This window comes from Medicago truncatula, chromosome 3, assembly GCF_003473485.1.
Source record: "Medicago truncatula cultivar Jemalong A17 chromosome 3, MtrunA17r5.0-ANR, whole genome shotgun sequence".
NCBI lineage: Eukaryota > Viridiplantae > Streptophyta > Magnoliopsida > Fabales > Fabaceae > Medicago > Medicago truncatula.
Window position 1 is genome coordinate 25,370,724 of NC_053044.1, and position 20,742 is coordinate 25,391,465.

Genomic DNA, 20,742 nt, shown 5'->3' on the forward strand with positions numbered 1-20,742 from the left:
CAGCTTTTGGTTCAATTCTCCTTAGGGTTTGCCTCCTTTCCTCTCTACTTCTCTCTGATTCTCACGTTCAGCAATAATGTTTTATGAATTTCTATTCCTCTATTTATACTAGCAAACTAGGTTAGATTCTTATTATTATTACTTTTCTCTCCTCCACCTATCATAATTTACTCCCTCCTCCCCCACTTATTTTATTATTACTTCTATTTCTCACCTCTTATCTTTATCATTTATTATATCATTCCTCTCTTTATAGTTTAAATTCACATAAAATAATAATAACCACCAAAACTCTATTTTTCAACAATGGCACACTATTTTCTCCCTCAAAATTGTTTTTCTCGAATTATTCACTTGACTAGTTTACTCCTCCTTACTTCCTCATTACCCGTAACACCTATAACCACAAATGATTTAATCTAATAATATCAAGTCTCAATGATAATAATAACAATAATACTAATTTTACCCGATAATAATATTAATATTATCTATTTATAATACTGAAATTAATATTAAAATTCGGGATGTTACAGAAACAAGGGCCTATGGGGAGCAAGAGACCATGATGGTCAAACTCACATCCAGGCAGGACAACCTCATACCCAGACTGACCATTTCCCTATTGACCGATCACACGACCCCTGATGGATTTTCAAAGAGGCCTCTTTCTCTGAAAGGCCAACGATGAAAACACATCGTTGTAGAAGAGAAGAGAAGGAGAGGTTTGTGTGAGAAATGGTGGGGGAGATGGATGGTATTTATAGGAAGGGAGGGTTGAAAAACCATTAATGGTAGTAAAAAAACGTGTAAAAACACGTTTTATAAGGCTGACCACCGCCCAAAACGTTTTCTTTGTGGTGCAGACCACCGGCCAAAACTTTTAGTGCAGTCTGGAATATATAATCTGAATTACACATGGATTCCGGATTACGTATTCCGGAAAAATACGATAATGGGGTGGACCAAAAGGAAACTTGGGACTTTGTGTATGGTGAGGGTTGGTTCAGATTTTAGAATCTGGATTGCTTCAGCATTGGATTCTTCTGTGTGGCCCACATTGCACCCACAATTTTTGTGGTCCACAACGCCCAAATACCTCTATAAATAGGGGTCCCTGTTTTCATTACAAGTAAAGTACACGAGAAAAAAAAATCATGGATTTCCCTGGGCTTTGATCCGAACACCAAGCTAGCGGCAGTCTACTACAATGGTGGAACACCACCCCATCTGTTTAGGATATTGCAACGATGTTGTAACGCCCCGTTTCCCAAAATCAATTAAATAATAATATTTCAGCAATCAGAGTAAAACCCCAACGGGCATGTCACACTACATCATCAAATTTTCTTAAATAGAATATATAAAAATCTATTTAATTAAACATTCTTCACAAAATCATCATTAAACTTGCATCGGAATATTTTTCAACTTAAATAAACCCCAATAATTGTTCTTGGCATAAAAGCCTCATCAAAAGAAACCAAATCATCCATAGGGCTACAACAACAATATTTCAAAAATTGATACATAGGAAAGAAATTAAGCAATAAAATCCCATCCCACGTATCAGAGCCCTAGACACTTTGAGCCACCACCTACTACTCAGGATCACCTGCAAGTTATCCATAGGAAGGGGAACATTTTCAAGCAGAAGGGGTGAGATTCTCAAACAATAATATTAATATATAATAACATCAAATGAATCTAACACCCTATCATCATAATAATTTCTTTCAACATTTATAAGTATCATCATTGTCTGCACAAGCTTCATGGGTAATAAAAAAAGTCTTTGGTGCAGCAAAGACTATTTCAAGTGTTGATGGCAGTATTTTTCAACAAGCTAATTTCTCTATTAAGAGAATGTATAATGCTTTAAGAGGTGACTTTGCAAAGGTTGGTTGGAGGAAAATGATATGTAATAATCCAGCCCCTCCAAAATGTCTGTTTATTACTTGGTTGATTATTCATGCTAGATTGCCAACTTGTGATAGGATGCTTAAAGTAGGTATCCAATGTGACCAAGTTTGCATTTTGTGTACAAAGGAGAATGAAACTCATTCTCACCTCTTTTTTTCTTGTGATTATGCTGATGCTGTTTGGAAAGGTGTTATGAGATGGATGAATATGACGGTCAATACTAGCAATTGGCATTCTATTTTGCAATATATTCAGTCTCATTGTAACAGTAACAATGGTATGCATCAAGCTCATAGAATGGTGTTGAGTGTGACCCTGTATATGATCTGGAAGGAGAGGAATGATAGAAAATTTCAGAATTGTTACCGATCTGTTCAACAACTCCTTAACCAAATCAAAATGGATGCTTATATTAGAGGATTGCAATTCAAGAAGGTGCAAACTCTGATGATTCGGGTGCGAGGCTAATGGTTCTTTTTGTTTGGTTGAGCTTAGCTCTTTTCGCTGACTTGATTACTATTAGATTTTGGTTCCTCTAACAACCAAGCCTACTTTACTGACTTGATTGTTATTAGTTCCCTTAAAGATCGAAACTATATGTCTCAAAGATTGCAAAGCCTATTTCGCTGACTTTGCAATCCTTGTCTAAATTCACTTGTTCGAATATCAAAGCTCCACTTTTGTTTTATGAATTGATATTTGAGATGATGGATAAACAATTATCAAACCCTCCACTTTCGTTTCCACAGTTTGATAATGGTTGATCCATGTTAAAGCGGTGAATTTAGATAAGGAATTAGGGTTACATAAGATTAAGGTTTAAAGCTTGGTTTGATTAGGATTATGTCATTAGACTTATCCAACAATCCCAAGACAAGAGAAGTCTACTCACTAATGTTCATCGTAGACAAGGGGAAGAAGAGAGAAAGCATAAAAGTAAATAACAATAAAGTAAAATGAACTTTTATTAGAAAGACAATTGTCACATATTGTATTCCAAGAAAAGATGAATAATTGTGATGGCTAGCTACTCTATTTATAGCACATATTTGACTTAAAATCTAAGCAAGTATATTCTAAGAATATTCGACGAGAGATTGCGCGCTAAAATAGAATAGCTCAGAATCCAAGCAAAAGCAGCAAAAGGTGTTCTGGAGGGTGGCACGGCCGTGCCAAGGCTAGCACGGGCCGTGCCACTTTGAGAATCTTTAAAGGTTAATGCACCACTAAGATTAAAACGTGTTTCCTTAAAATACCTATTCATACATTTACTCAAGGGAAGCAACTTTTGTGTTTTTCTCATTGGAGAATTTTATTCACTTTAAAACAAGATGTGGGTATATCAAGAAAACTTAGAACACAAGAGTTTGCTTTCATGTACAAGAATCAACAAAATAAGAGGAGACAATGAAAATTTTTGTGTCATGATATTTTCAATAAAAATTAGCTACTTAACCATGCCTTTTACAATAAAACAAAACAAAAGAATAAAGTTCAAGGGAGTTTGGAAACACTACGACTAAAGACACTTTATTAGGCTCCCCCCACACTTAGGAGAAGCATTGTCCTCAATGATTGAAAATAAGAGAAATGAAGAAGAAGAAGAAGAAGAAGAAGGAGGAGGAGGAGTAGTAAGAGAAGAGAGGAAGAGGAAAGCTCACATTTTTCATTGAGTTCTATAGGTAGGACCTTGGAGGTGAAAATGGTGCATCATGTTCCGAAGCATTTGGTTATTTTCTTCGGATATGCGGTTGCCCTTTAGGACATAATTCCTTAGTCCCGACAATTCAACACCTTGCCTTAGTTGCTTGGTGCTTATCCTCTAGTCCTCGGTATGCATCCATGCTCATCTTGCATTTTCATTTGTTTATCCGGCATCATGGTCATGGTGCTCCTCATCATGGTACAATTGTGCACCTTCCTCTTCTTGGTGCAAATGTGCATCTTTCTCGCCTTCATTATCGTGTTCTTCATGTACCTGTGGATCATCAACAACATACAACAAATTTTCTTCCACCTCGGTGTTAGTCCGAGATGGGTTAGAAGGTATAATCAAAATAGGCACATTGAGTTTGAGTGCGTAGGACATGGGTGGATGGGGCTTAATGAAGTTCATAAAGATAAGGGTCTCTATGTTAAGCCTATTGTTTTCCTCAATTTTGGTAATCCATTGGTCCTCACCCACTCCCAATTGCCTAGCTATGTATGTGATGATACCACCCACAACTATCTCTCCCGTACTATCAAACCTATTACCGTCATGGGAAAGGTAATCAAGCAAGTAAAAGCATGTGTTAACGAGGTGGTTGTTAAGCATGGCCCACGACATGAAGAGTTCATCCGTCCTAGTGTTCCTCAATTCGGTCCTACCCCAAATAGTGCAAGTCATTACCCTTTGAAGGTACCTAAGCACCGGGTTGTGAATATGGCTAGCTTTGTTTGAAAGTGTGTTAAATTGCCTAAGGTTGGTGATATGTTCCCAAAAGGTGGCGGGTTGATAGTCAACCGGCTTAAGACTTTGATCCCAAGAGTCGTGGATGAACCCCGTGTTAGCGAAGCTCATCTCATCACAAAAGTGTTGGAGAGACATCTCGTAATCAATGTTCATAAGCCGGAAAGAGATTCTATGATTAGGGTTATCAAAATTCATCATATCCTTTGTAAAAATGATAGAACTTAAAAACTCATAGGTGAAATTTTCATAACCCTGCATAGGTCTTAACATAGCAACCCACCCTAATCGTCTTAGAAATTTAAACACATTATCACTAAGGCCTAATGTAACCAAGTCATAATTATCAGGGTACCTGCAAGGATGTAAAGGTTTATAAATGAGATTTTTATACCTATCCTTTTGCTTGGTGTCCTTGAATATTATGCCATGATTATTTGCCGGTACTTGCTTCTTTGGGGAAGGTCCTCTTGAAGATGTTGCAACTTCTTTTCCACTTCTTTTGGAAGCCATAGCCTTGACCTTGGTTGGACTTGGTGTGGTTGTGGTGAAGGTTGGGGTTAGTGAATGTTTTTGGTGGAAAGGGTTGGTTTAGTGATGGGGAGAAGGTTTAAGTGAGTTGAAAGGGTTGGGTTGTGGAAATTGGTAATGAATTTGAGGGTTTTTGGGTGAGGTTAATGGGGCTACGAATTTGGATGATTTTTGAATTGGGTGGATGAAAGTTGTTTTTGAATGAAGGGTTGTGATTAGAATGGTTTTTGTGGTTTATGGAGGTTTTAGAGAGAAGGTGGAAGGATGATAGATGTTTGGTTTGGTGAATGAGGGAAGAAGAGGATGAAGAATGAGGTTTAACCTTACCTGAGGTTGGGCATGGCCGTGCTTAGGTTGGCACGGGCCGTGCCAAGTTCCTGGGTTTGGCTTGGTTTTGGAGAGGCAAGGTCTGGCACGGCCGTGCTAGTGTGAGCACGGGCCGTGCCAAGGTTCTGGGCTCCGGGGCTTCAAAATTTTCTGTTTTCTTGAATCATGCTCGGACAATTACCTACAAAATAATTAAAAAAACAAAACAACAAAACAAAAGCAGTTAAATGCGTGGGTTGCCTCCCACGAAGCGCTTCTTTATAGTCTTAGCTTGACGATCAAGAGGCTTTTCTACCCTATACCTAATCTTTCCCAAAGGGATAACGGCGTCAACCTGGCATTCTCTCCCAAATCACATATGGCTTTCTCAATGCTTTCGGATCCTATGACACAAGGTATGAGAAAATTTTCTGGATTCTTAAGTTTAGATGATAATTTGGTTGGAAGTATTTCAATAAAAATTCTAAATTGGTCATCTAACTTTGATTTGACAAAACCTTGTGTTAATGGATTTTTAGGCTCATGAGGTGGTGAAACAAATGGCTTTTCATTTTCTCCTATAGTTTTCTCACTTTGAGGCTCATCACTTCCTATCTCTCCCTCATTGTTCTTAATTGTCACAACGGGGTCCTCTAATTGGTTACCATCCCTAAGAATAATAGAACTTATATGGCCTTTGGGGTTGGTTTCAGTTTGACCTGGAAAGATCCCGGTGGTTTGAGAGGAAGTAGTCACGTGTTGGGCCACTTGAGAGATTTGGGTTTTGAGTATCTTATTGTGAGTTGCTATGGAGTCTACCTTGGATGTGATTTTGGCAAAAGAGTCATTCAAAAATCCTGTTTGGTTTTTAAGCTCTTGGATTGATTTATAACATAATTTTCCATTAAAAGTTCCAAGCTGGATTTTTGAGGGACTCTTTGGTTGTTTGCATAACTGGGTGGTGTTGCTTGTTGTCCAAAAAGATTTTGAGGGGTTTGATAAAAAAAAGTGGTTGTTTCCAAACCCTCGATTATATTCAGCATAGTTTACTTGCTCAGGACTTCTAACAACACTACCTAGTTGGCAATCAATGCCAATATGGCCAAATACACCACAAACTTCACAAGGAGGTGATACAGGAGCAGGTGTGACAACACTAGTATTCATTGTATCAAATTTTTTTGTCAGTGTGTCAACCTTAGCAGTTAGATGATCAAGGGAGGAAATTTTGTACATACCTACCTCTTTTTTAGAGGGTGAAGAAGCAGTGATGACTCTCTCACTTGTCCACTGATAGTGGTTTTGTGCCATGGCCTCGATCAAATCATATGCTGCTGTGTAAGTTTTATTCATCAAAGCTCCACCTGCAGCTGCATCAACATAGATTTTTGTGGTATACGAAAGACCATTATAAAAGGTGTGGATAATAAGCCACTTCTCTAAACCATGATGGGGGCAAAGCCTAAGCATTTCTTTGAAACGCTCCCACGCATCGTAAAGAGATTCACCATCTTTTTGAGTGTATTGAAAAAGCCACGCCCTGAATTGAGCGGTTTGAGAAAGGGGAAAGAATTGGGCAAGGAAAGCTCGCCTCATTTGGTCCCATGAAGTGATAGAACCAATAGTCAATGAATGAAACCAAGCACTAGCTCTATCCCTTAAGGAAAAAGGAAAGAGGTGCAGCCTTACGGCCTCTTGGTTTGCCTTCAAAGTTCCACTGAGTTTTAAAAATTTTGAAACATGAAGATTCGGATCCTCAGTGGGTGATCCGAAAAATTGATTTTGCTGCACTAGGTAAATAAGTGCAGGCTTTATTTCAAATTTACTACCCTCAACCGTTGGGTACACAATAGCATCGTACGGCTCATCTGAAGATGTAATTGCATACTCTTTGAGAGCACGTTTCTCATCCATGTCGTTATTATTGTCTTTGAGCCATGCCTGAAATCAAAACGGTTAAAGATAGAAAATAAAAAATAAGGAGAACGGGAGGGAGAGATATAAAATAAAAATAAAATAAGATAAGGAAATAAAATATATTATAAATATAAAAAAATAAAAAAATAAAAAGGTAAGAAAAAGGAAATAAAATATTTTATAAATATATGTATATATAATATTATATTATATTATATTATATTTTTTTTTTTTTAGACTAACCACTATTAAAAAGTTAATCAAATTACAATAACTCCCCGGCAGCGGTGCCAAAAACTTGATGGGATAAAACCGCAAGTGCACGGTCTTACCGAAGTAGTAAAATAGAGTATCGTTCCGACAGGGAGTTATGAATTCAATTAACTTTAGATAATGATTAGACTAACGTTTTATAAGGTAGAAAGTTTTGGATTTTTAATTGAAAGTAAATAATAAAATAAAAGATAAAAGCCTTGGGGTTATTGGTTCATCCTAACGACAAGTCCTTCTGAAACCAAACTATTAAACTTATAACTTTATGTTAGACCTAATTTCTCAAGACAGTTTCTCTTTTGTTCCTCTAGCAACCAAGCCTATTTCGCTGACTTGATTACTATTAGATTTTGGTTCCTCTAACAACCAAGCCTACTTTACTGACTTGATTGTTATTAGTTCCCTTAAAGATCGAAACTATATGTCTCAAAGATTGCAAAGCCTATTTCGCTGACTTTGGAATCCTTGTCTAAATTCACTTGTTCGAATATCAAAGCTCCAATTTCGTTTTATGAATTGATATTTGAGATGATGGATAAACAATTATCAAACCCTCCACTTTCGTTTCCACAGTTTGATAATGGTTGATCCATGTTAAAGCGGTGAATTTAGATAAGGAATTAGGGTTACATAAGATTAAGGTTTAAAGCTTGGTTTGATTAGGATTATGTCATTAGACTTATCCAACAATCCCAAGACAAGAGAAGTCTACTCACTAATGTTCATCGTAGACAAGGGGAAGAAGAGAGAAAGCATAAAAGTAAATAACAATAAAGTAAAATGAACTTTTATTAGAAAGACAATTGTCACATATTGTATTCCAAGAAAAGATGAATAATTGTGATGACTAGCTACTCTATTTATAACACACATTTGACTTAAAATCTAAGCAAGTATATTCTAAGAATATTCCACGAGAGATTGCGCGCTAAAATAGAATAGCTCAGAATCCAAGCAAAAGCAGCAAAAGGTGTTCTGGAGGGTGGCACGGCCGTGCCAAGGCTAGCACGGGCCGTGCCAGGCTTCTGACTTGTGGGAGACGTATTTTGTCTCTCAATCTTCATATTTTCGTGTCTAATCGGCTACAAATCCCTTTCTTTTGCTCCAAGATTCAATCCATCCATTATTCTTTCTTGAAATATAATAAATTGCAATTTAAAGTAAACTATCCTAAAAAGGAAATAATACTAATATAAAATTATATAAAATCTAAATAAAACTAAACTAAAAAGCATATTAAAATAGTATATAAATGACTCATCAGAGGTATGGAGTGGGAAACCGGCAGATTACTCCTCTTTGAAGGTTTTCGGAGCTTTGGCATATGCGCATATCAAGCAAGACAAGCTTGAGCCTAGAGCTTTGAAATGTGTCTTCATTGGTTATCCGGAAGGTGTGAAGGGGTACAAGTTGTGGAAATTGGAATCTAGTGGAGGATCAAGAGTCTTGATAAGTAGGGATGTTACCTTTGATGAGACCCGTATGGGGATGAAGTGTAAAGACCTAGAGACTCAAGTACCGGAAACTATGGTGGAGAAAACTCAGTTTGAGGTGGAGCTTCCAAATTAAGAAGAAGAAGATGTAGAAGATGAAGCTTCGACATCGGATACAAGTGGAACTCAACCGGTAGTGGATCCTGAGTATCTATTGGCAAAAGATAGAGAAAGAAGGACCATTACGGCTCCTAAGAGATTCGGTTATGCGGACTTGGTGTGTTTTGCTCTAAATGCGGCGGAAGATGTGCAAGACTCGGAGCCTAGAAACTTCAAGGAGGCATTTGAGAGCAAAGAGAGCAAGTATTGGTTGAAGGCGGTGAATGAAGAAATGGATTCATTGGAAAGGAACCAAACTTGGAAACTTGTGAAGCTACCTAATCACCAAAGGGTAGTTGGATGCAAGTGGATCTTCAAGAAAAAGGATGGCATTCCGGGTGTTGAAGGTCCAAGGTACAAAGCAAGACTTGTGGCAAAGGGTTTCACTCAAGTGGAGGGGATCGACTACAACGAGATTTTTTCACCGGTGGTGAAGCATTGTTCCATAAGGATACTTATGGCTATTGTGAATCAATTCAATCTTGAGTTGGAACAAATGGATGTGAAGACCGCTTTCTTACATGGTGACCTTGAAGAGACAATCTACATGGAGCAACCGGAAGGTTTTGTGGAGGACAAGTCTAAGGTGTGTCTTTTGAAGAAATCTTTGTATGGGTTGAAGCAAAGCCCTAGGCAATGGTATCGTCGGTTTGATGAATTTCTTTTAAAGACCGGTTTTGTGAGAAGCGGATATGATTCTTGTGTGTACATGTTGAAGAAGAGTGAGAAATTTATTCTCTATCTTCTTTTATATGTGGATGATATCTTGATGGCGAGCTCTAGCAAGGATGAGATTATGAAGCTCAAGGAGAGGTTAAATGGTGAATTTGAGATGAAGGATCTTGGTCCGGCAAAGAGAGTTCTTGGGATTGATATCGTGAGGAATCGTGACAAAGGCGAACTCTTCTTATCTCAACTTGGTTATTTGAAGAAGGTGGTGGAGCGTTTTAGAATGTCAAACTCTAAAACCGTGAGCACTCCCTTGGGGCACCACACAAAGTTGTCCATACAACAATGTCCTCAATCCGAGAATGAAAAGCAATTGATGGAAGGTACTCCCTATGCAAGTGGGGTTGGAAGCATCATGTATGGAATGGTTTGTAGTAGGCCGGACTTAGCTTATGCGATTAGCATTGTGAGTCGGTTTATGGCAAATCTGGGAATTGTGCATTGGCAAGCTTTGAAGTGGGTATTGAGGTATTTGAATGGGTCTTTGAAGGGCGGTTTGAAGTACACAAGGGCAGCTCAAGATGAAGACGCTTTGGAGGGGTATGTTGATGCGGATTATGCAGGCAACGTGGACACTAGAAAATCCTTATCGGGTTTTGTGTTTACTCTTTATGGCACGGCTATTAGTTGGAAGGCAAATCAACAATCTGTGGTGGCATTATCTACAACTCAAGCGGAGTACATCGCGCTTGTTGAAGGTGTGAAGGAGGCCATATGGTTGAAAGGGATGATTGGTGAGTTAGGAATTACTCAAGAATGTGTGAAGATACATTGTGATAGTCAAAGTGCCATTCACTTGGCAAATCATCAAGTGTATCATGAAAGGACAAAGCACATTGACATTCGCCTGCACTTTGTTAGAGACATGATTGAATCAAAAGAGATTGTGGTTGAAAAAGTGGCATCGGAGGAGAATCCGGCGGATGTGTTCACCAAGTCATTGCCTAGATCAAGATTCAAGCATTGCTTGGACTTGATCAAGTTTGTCGAAGAGTAATTCCCTTTTGGAGAGAACAGCATGGTGGTTGATGGTTATATTGATATCACCACCAAATTAGAAGTCAAGGTGGAGAAATGTTGATATTGGCTTCAAATTTGTGGTCTGGAAGAACAGAGAAATCGTGACACGATTTTGGCATCGTGACACGATTTCGAGGTGCCGTGAGCCAGTTTGCAGGACGCCAAATCGTGGCACGATCTTGGGAAATCGTGACACGATTCAGAAACTTGCTCGTTAAGGATCTCTGATAAGGACTGGTCAACCTTGGTTCCGTTGCAAATCGTGACACGATTTGGGAAATCGTGGCACGATTTGGGAAATCGTGGCACGATTTCTTCAGAGGAAGACTAGTATATATTGTGTTCTTGTGCTTTTTTGAAGAAGAACAAAAAAAAAAAAGAGCTTGTATGAGCTTAGAAAGAGAACTTGGATAGCAAAGTAGGGAACCAATGGGTTGAGTGTCTTTGTTGAGAGTGTCTCTTGGGTTGGGAAAAACATTGTAATCACCTTGGGTTTTAGGGTTCATATTAGGAGAGTGGGGAAACACCAAAGGGTAGAATCTAGGGTTTGTTCATGTGTAAAGCTTGAAGGCTAGAGTTCTTGTAACCTTTTGTAACACTTTCTCATATTGGATTGGAGAGCTGCTCTCTCCCCCAGATTAGGCCATATTGGCTGAACTGGGTCAACAATCTTCTCGGTGTTTTGTTCTTCCTTTTACCGCTTATCTTATTTTGCTTTGGTATCTCTTTGTGTGGTTTTGCTATACACTAGTCTAGGGCTGTTTTGTTGTTGTTTGCTTGGAGACCATTTGTTCTCATTGATTACCACTATCTCTTGCTCCACACATCATTGTTTATTTCATTGGTGTGAAGATTTGTTTGAAACCGGATTCACAACAGTTAGCAAACTTCCCACTATTGTTTTTTTTTTTTTTTTTTGAGTAAAGCAAGAGTGAAGAAGCAATCTTCACTCTATTATTATCTGCCCATCCTCCACATATTGATTGATATTTCAAGAAACATCAATTGTATGCCCCATAATCTGACACCATATGTACGTAAAAGTTGAAAATTAACACCGACAGGCATTAAACACGAGTCATAATTTATATAATTATGGTTTGGTACACTACAACTACCACCAGAAATATTACTATCTCTGTTCCTTTTTAAGTGTCACTTTAAGACATTTTACATAAACCAATACATCATCCGATCATTAATATAAGCAAAAATCTACATTTTAGATACATTCAATTAATGATGTATGTGACATATAATAAAAACTACATACTTTATTAATTGAATGTATGTAAAAAGTTGATAAAATAATGCATACTTTTACTATAATAATCTTATTCATTTAATCACAAACTTCTTACATTTCTCTTTCCATAATAAATAAGTAAAGATAATATTAGTAAAGTAATATTTAATGTTGCATTGAACTTCGAAAATAACAGTTAAATAAAAACAAAAAATTTATCCAAAAAAGACACTTAAAAATGAACGGATGGAATGCTAATTTACAGAACCAAACTTACTGGCATTAAATCACTTCTTCTATCCCTTATTACTCCAAAAAAACATTTATAGATTTTGTTGCTTATCCAAAAAACACGCTTTATAGATTTCAATTTAAGCAAGACAATTTTGATGGATAGTATTCAAATTCCATTTTTCTACTATTTCATAATTTTGCGTATTTTACTTTTTATTAGTTATTCAGTTTAATTTTGCGTATTTTACTTTGAATGAATTTGCTTATTATTTTTTAACTTTGAATAATTAAAAATAAATGAGTCAAGTCACGTTGACGCGTAATAATCGTGATTAAGTCACGTTGAAGATCAACGTGACTTAAATCACGTTAGGTTAGGTATAACGATTGCCTAACGTAAATCACATTAGGGGTATTTTTATTAGTTTGTATGGGAGGAAGCACTTTTAGATGGGAGAAGTTTATTTACACCTCTAATGTTAATTTTGTCCTTAAAAAAAATATCAATATTCATATAAGACAAAATTAACATTAGAGGTGTAAATAAACTTATCATATATATATATATATATATATATATATATATATATATATATATATATATATATATATATATATATATATATATATATATATATATATATTAGTGTACAGTTTGTTAAAAAAAAAAAAAAAGATAAGTTAAGTTTGTTTTTTTTTATTCAGTTTCATTTTGTTACGTAACAAAAAAAAAAAAAAAAAAATCTTAGTTAGGTGTGTTACTTTAGTAAGATAAGTATATAGCAATTTTGTTACTCATGTACCGCAAAAGATAACTAAAATTATAATTAAAATATTCCTTCAAAAAAAATTATAATTAAAATATATGTTTTGAAAAAGTTGATCCAGAGAGAATCGAAGGAGGTTACATAAATTCATAAGCTCCTTGTTAAGCCGGAAGGTAAGCTGAAAATTTAGGCTTATTAAAATATGGCATAAGCAGCTTATGAAACTATGATAAGCTGTTTTTATTTATTTACCCAAACACCTTCAAAAAGGCTTATGCGAGTAGATAAGCCCACATAAGCTCAAAATAAGCCAATCCAAACGGGGCCTCTATATATATATATATATATATCATTAATATATTATAATATTGTTTTTTTACGCCTTGATTAATTTCATAAAAAAAAAATATTGATAATTGTGGTTCAATTCTTTGATTTTTTTGTTAAATTAAAAATATTTAAAATTTCGATAATTGCTTATATAATGTCACATCCAAACACTTCAATTTATGTAAGTACTTTTTAGTGTACATATCCAAACATAAATAGCTTATCAAGTATAAGAGTTTATGATGTAAGCTCTAATGTTATAAGCTCTAATGCTATAAGCATCTATATAAGCTGTTTATCCAAACGGGGCCTAAGTTTTAACGTCCTTGCAAATCTATACTCTATATAAAAAAAACTATCCCTTTCAGCACTTTTGTGTTTGACTTTTCTTTTCAAAAATACCTTTAATTTTAAATACAAATAACACATGTAATAAATATATAAGAATAAATTTAATTTTAATATTAAAACAAATGTAACAAACGTTAGTAACAAACTTGAGCAAAAAATATGTTCAAGATTGGACTTTAAATCATCTAAAAAAAGATTAGTAACAAACTTGAGCAAAAAATTATGTTAAGGATTGAACATTAAATCCTCTAAAAAATGATTAGTAACAAACTTGAGTAAAAAATAATGTTAAAGATTTGATTTGAAATCCTCTAAAAAAAACAGTGACAAACGTGAGCAAAAAATATTGTTAAAGATTGGACTTTAAATCCTCTAAAAAAAATATTAGTAACAAACGTAAGCAAAAAATAATCTTAATTAAAGATTGAACTTGAAATCCTCTAAAAAAAAAAGATTAGTAACAAACGTGAGCAAAATATAATGTTAAAGATTGAACTTTAAATCATCTAAAAAAAGATTAGGACTCGTAATATTTTAGAAAAAGATTTGTTAGCACTATTTTAAGTATTTAATCTAGGAGAAAACTTAGGAACAATTCGCTTTTCGTATGGTTCTTAACTAAAAATACATATTTTGTTGGATATTACAAACTTTGAGAAAATTATGGATTTGAGGAAATCATAGTGAATTTAGTTAAGAACCATACAAAAAGCACATAAGGAATTGTACCTAAGTTTTCTCCGTATAAGTACCTTGGAACTTGTGTAGTCAAAGTTTAAAAAGTATAAATAATGATGTTTTCAATGCAAATATTTTCTTTTTTGTTACCTTAACTAGTGTCTCGGGGACACTAGTTAACAAGACCCAGAAAGAAAACTACCCCTTTCAGCAGACTTTTGGGTTGAACTTTTCTTTTCAAAAATACCCTTAATTTTAAATACAAATAGCCAATTATAAAATAACACGTGGATTAGTAATCCATGTCACTAATCGTCCACGTTAACTCATGTTACTTTTTTATCAATCGCTTTTATTTTGCACATCTGTGTTGTTCCCCTCAATACAACCGACAAAGATTGCTAAGTATATTCATATCCCTTCCACAAAAAACAGTATTTCCACATTATTTTATTATTTTGTCCATATTATTTTATTATATACACTATATCTATATTATATATAAAGAAAACTATCACTTTCTGCACTTTTGGGTTAGACTTTTCTTTTCAAAAATACCCTTAATTTTAAAATACAAATAACACATGTAACAAATAAGTAAAAAAAATTAATTTAAGGAGAAAACTTACACACAGTTTTTTATGAACTGTTCTTACTGTTAGCCTATTATAAAATAACACATGGATTACTAATCCATGTCACTAATCGTCCCCATTAACCCTTTTTTACCTCCGTTAATCACAAATCAAACTCACAAAAAACCAGCACTAAACAAAAAGTCATGTTACTTTTTTATCAGCCGCTTTTATGTTGTACATTTGTGTTGTTCCCCTCGACACAACCGACAAAGATTGTCAAGTATTTTCATATCTTCTTCATAAAAAACTGCATTTCCATATTATTTTATCAATACTATATATAAAGAAAACTACCCCTTTCAGCACTTTTGGATTGGATTTTTCATTCCAAAAATACCCTCAATTTTCAATACAAATAACACATGTAACAAATAGATAAGATTATATTTAAATATTAAAACAAATGTAACAAACACGATATGGATATATATGTTTCGTTTTTTTCCTTTATCATTTAAAAAATGTAACAAACTAGATAAATTTATTTATACTTACTTTTTCATTATCCCAATTATACCCTTAAACAACTTTTTCCATAATAAAGATTGTTGTTGGTGTCATTAAAAAATATTAGATTATCTTTTTTTATTATATTGTTGATGTCATTGAAATAGATAATCATGGTTAGTTTTTGTTTGTTATAACTTGAAACCAACAAACATTTATATGATTAGTTTTAATCAAAATCAAAATTTCTTAAAAAAAACACCGTTCATAATTTTCAAACGTTAACGCAATAAAAAGAGCGGAAAGAGAGACACGTGAGCGCCCGTCTTTTCACTAGTAGATATAGTGATTGTGAGCAAGACTTTGATGCGCACAAATACAAATAAATAAGGGTTGGACACACTCACATAAATGAAGGAAAATAAATGAAAAAGAATCTAGTCATCTCATGCAATTAATTTCTCTTTTTTTTTTTTTTTTTTCTATTTATGAGCATGTGTCTAAACTTTTTTATTTATGTTTTTGACCAATTTAGCGTTTCTCTTGTGAGTATTTCTCATATACTTTTTACTACCTCCACCCCCAGTGAATTACAAGTATTGTTTTAACTCCTAACATGTGCAAATTCGCACATATTCATAAGTTTAAAAAGTTAGTTTGTATTGGAACTTGTATATTTAATATTAAATATGCATTTTTTCATAAATAATTGTTGTTTTCAATAATTTATTTTATTTTATTTTAATTACTCTAACATGTGTAATATTACATATAAATCCATCAATCTAATTCATTTCTAAGTTGTATACTTAGCTATATAAATGACACTCCCTCCGATTCTTCGTATATGGATAAAAAAAGCTAATATAATAATTAATCATGAAAACTTATATACTATTATAAAAAATTGTTAAACATTAATACACTTATTATTTATTTATTTTTTAAGATTAATACACTTATTATCAGTAGTGCTAAGAACAATCTTTTTTAAAAATTATTTATGATACTTACTCTTTTATTAAATTAAATTAATATAAATTCTACACTTTAGAAATGAAACATACATAAAATGACAAGACAACAACAAATATCAAAGATGTTCAAAAACGTTTGCCAGCAATCTTCACTCTATTATTATTGTCCATCCCCCGCATATTGATTGATATTTTAAGAAACATCAATGATATGCCCCATAATCTGACACCAAATGTACGTAGAAGTTGAAAATTAACACCGACCGGCATTAAACACGAGTCATAATTTATATAATTATGGTTTGGTACACTACAACTACCACCAGAAATACTATTAATTTACAGGACCAAACTTACAAGCATTAACTCACTTCCTCTATCCCTTATTACTCCGAAAAACATTTATAGATTTTGTTGCTTATCCAAAAAACACGCTTTATAGATTTCAATTTAAGTAAGACAATTTTGATGGTTAGCATGCAACTTCCATTTTTCGTACTACTTGATAATTGATGTTGAGCTTAACAAATCTCTTGGAATAACAAATAGTGTAGTCATCTCACAAAATAACAATAATCACAACTAGAGTCATATGGCAGAAATGGCAGTTTCTTTTGCTATTGACCAACTGCTTCCATTGTTAACACAAGAAGTCAATCTTCTCAAAGGTGTTCCCAAGGAATTTGAAGATATTAAAGATGAATTTGAAAGCATCCAAGCCTTCCTCAAAGATGCTGATAGAAGAGCTGCAGCTGATGGAGACAACACTAGTGAAGGAGTCAAAACATGGGTGAAGCAACTTAGGGTAGCAGCTTTTCGCATAGAAGATATCATTGATGATTATTTGATCCATGTTGGACAACAACCTCGTGATCCTGGATGTGTAGCTGTATTTGATAAGATTACTCACTTACTCAAAACCATGACCCGTCGCCATCGAATAGCAGCTGAGATTCAAGACATTAAGTCATCTGTTCGTAGGATCAAGGAAAGAAGTGATAAATATGGCTTCCAACGTTCTTTTGAACAAGGCACAAGCAATTCTAGAGGAAGCAGGAATACCAAATGGCACGACCCTCGAAAGGCTGCTCTTTACGTCGAGGAAGCTGAGGTTGTGGGATTTGAAGCGCCAAGAAAAAGATTGATTGATTGGATGGTACAGGGAAGGAAAGAGCGCACTGTGGTATTCGTGGTGGGAATGGGAGGGCAAGGAAAAACAACTCTAGCCAAGAAAGTTTTTGACAGCAAGGATATCATTGGACACTTTGATTGTCGTGTATGGATTACAGTGTCTCAATCATATAATGCTGAAGGATTGTTGAGAGACATGTTGCTAAAGATTTGCAAACAAAAAGGAGTGAAATCTCCCGAGGGTATTTCTCAAATGAATCGGGAGTCATTGACTAATGAAGTGAGAAATTACTTGCAGGAATCGAAGTACATTGTCGTATTTGATGATGTTTGGAATGAACTTTTTTGGGATGATGTTGAATCTGCTGCAATTGATAGTAAAAATGGAAGTAAGATATTAATAACAACAAGGAACATGGATGTTGCGGTGTCCTGTAAAAAATCTTCTTTCATTGAGGTGCTTGAGTTGCAAACTTTAACTCCTGAACAGTCTTTGGAGTTGTTCAATAAGAAGGCATTCAAATTTGACAATGACGGGTGTTTTCAAAAAGAGGTCATTGGTATAGCTAATGAAATTGTTAAAAAATGCAATGGTTTACCGCTAGCAATTGTTGCCATCGGTGGACTTTTATCTACAAGAGAGAAAAAAGTGTCTGAGTGGAAGAGTTTTAGAGATAATCTAAATTTAGAGCTAAAGACAGATATACATCTGATTGGGATAAAAGAAATTTTAGCTTTAAGTTATGATGATTTGCCTTACTATCTCAAGTCATGTTTGTTGTATTTTGGAGTATATCCAGAGGATTATGAAGTTAAATCGAAGAGAGTAACTCGAAAATGGATAGCTGAAGGGTTTGTGAAGGAGGAAAAGGGAAAAACAATGGAAGAAGTGGCAGAGGGATATCTAACAGAGTTGATCCATAGAAGCCTGGTTCAAGTATCTTCGCTTAGAATTGATGGCAAAGCTAAAGGTTGTCGTGTTCATGATCTAATACGTGATATGATCCTTCAAAAAAATGAGGATTTTAATTTTTGCAAGCATATTAGTGATGATGGACAGATATCCTTAAGTGGAATAGTTCGGCGCCTATCAATAACAACCATTGACAATGCTTTCTGGGAGTGTATTGATCAACCTCATCATGTTCGGTCACTATTTTGTTTTGGAAATAACGAGTCCTTTACTACAGAAATCCCTACAAAGTACAAGTTATTGAAGGTTCTTGATCTTGAAGATTATTTTATGGGTGATTTTCCTGATAACTTGGGAAATTTCATCCACTTGAAGTATTTAAGCATCATGATAGCGAGTGAAGAAGTCCCTAAATCCATTGGCATGCTCCAGAACCTAGAGACCTTGGATATAAGCGGTCAACAATGTGCTATTGAGTTGCCAAAGGAGATAAGCAAGCTTAGAAAGCTAAAACATCTTATCGGCCATGCACTGTCTTTGATTCAATTAAAGGATGGTATTGGAGAGATGAAGTCCCTACAAACTCTGCGTACTGTTTATTTCAATATGGACGGAGCAGCAGAGGTAATTAAAGGGTTAGGAAAGCTGAAGCAGATGAAGGATTTGGTGTTACTTGATTTTCGAGAGGAATATGAAAGCATTTTATCTTCCTCAATCAATGAAATGCTGCACTTGGAGAAACTAAAAGTGGATAATATACCAGATGATAACTTCATTTGTTTGAATTTGATTTCACCGCCACCTATGCTTCAAAAACTTATACTGAGAGGTAAGATAAAGGAGTTTCCAGAATGGATGTTAGATCTTCAAAATCTTACTGTGTTGAGGTTGGTGTGGCCGCATTCAGTCAAAGATCCATTGCATTCACTAAAAAGTTTGCAACACTTGTTGAGCTTGTTCTTGGAACTTGGTAAGTATGAAGGTTTAAAATTGCATTTTCAAGATGGATGGTTTCAGAAACTAAAGGAACTGGAAGTTAGTGATTGCATTGAATTGAGAGAAATTATTATTGACAAAGGATCTATGCCTTCTCTGAAAAAGTTTACTATACACATGAATCTGAGGAATACACCCACTGGCATTCAACACTTGAAGAATCTTGAAGAACTCAGTATTGTGGGTGTGGAAGAAGAATTTGGGGAGCGCAGTTCTACTGAGGATTGGAATTGGATCATGGAACATGTGCCCCTTGTAACAATTTCTTGTAGGTATATGGGCATGGAAATTAAAAAGTCAAGGAGTTAGGAATCACGCTTTATCATATTCCAGGTGAGCTTTTTCATAAAGATATTTACTGTTTTCCATTTGCATGAGAATTTTTGATGTTCATTCATCAAAATACATGCTTTATTATTTTAACTCAGCATCGCAAATTATGGATCCACCAAGGGCTAGTTTTCTATAAACCTTTTGTTGTGCTTTGGTAGGTGATGGACTTCAACTTCAAGTGCGATGGCAATTCAGATTCTCCACATGAACTTTGGGATTTGTGTTTCTCAATAAATAAATAAAATGTGTGATCGTTCTTTAACATCGGTGTATTAAATATCTAAATTGTTTGTAATTGTAATTGTTGCTTTCAAGAATTGTGAGACCTTATTTTCTGTTGATTTCCTTTCTATGTTGGTGTAATAAAAATGATGTGTTATGTAATCGTAATTGTAATTGTTGCTTTCAAGAATTGTGAGACCTTATTTTTCAGTTCATTTACTTTTCTGTTTTGGTGTAATACAAGTGATATGTTACGTAATTTGTGTAATAAGAAAAGTACACACCACTTATCCATAGTGTTACACCTCTAATAATAAAGTTAAATAAAAATAAAAATGCAACATATAAATGTGAAACGAGGGAGAGAAAAACAAGATGTTGTCTTGTTTTCTGTCAGTTTGGATAAAATTGGTCATCCTCTGCCTCTTCATAGTATAATCTCCATGATGTGAAGATATAATGTGAGAGATCCACCTGTCGCTTTGCATGCTTATGGATATCATGGTTGTTTTGAATGCTTTGCTGAATAGCATGTGTATCCAATGTTTCTGATGCATAAGATATAGAACAGTTCAAATTAAACATCATGGAGTGTTTATAGCTTTATCTATAGATGTGTTGGACAATATTACTATTAACATGTTATCTACAAATGACTAGATTTAGTGACAGTAGGCTGAGGCAAAAATTTAGTGATTCATTAACTGGTATTGGTTGGTTGCATTATTTCAGTGAT

At 34.7% G+C, this 20,742-nt stretch overlaps 1 protein-coding gene and 1 non-coding gene across 2 annotated transcripts; both read left to right on the forward strand.

Annotated features, from left to right (window-relative positions):
* Positions 1-6,653: 6,653 nt before the first annotated feature.
* LOC112420525 (small nucleolar RNA R71) lies at positions 6,654-6,760 on the forward strand. The gene has a single exon (XR_003010705.1). It is a non-coding gene; the product is annotated as a small nucleolar RNA R71 (small nucleolar RNA).
* Positions 6,761-16,783: 10,023 nt separating this feature from the next.
* Positions 16,784-20,216, forward strand: LOC11419533 (disease resistance protein RPM1). Its single transcript, XM_003600185.3, has 2 exons — positions 16,784-19,784; positions 19,943-20,216. The coding sequence occupies exon 1, from the start codon at positions 17,004-17,006 to the stop codon at positions 19,758-19,760; it is 2,757 nt and encodes a 918-aa protein (XP_003600233.2). The 5' UTR covers positions 16,784-17,003; the 3' UTR covers positions 19,761-19,784; positions 19,943-20,216.
* Positions 20,217-20,742: the final 526 nt, after the last annotated feature.

What these genes read in the sequence shown, in the direction of transcription:
- LOC11419533 (XM_003600185.3), top strand. Translation starts at nt 17,004, where the DNA reads ATGGCAGAAATGGCAGTTTCTTTTGCTATTGACCAACTGCTTCCATTG.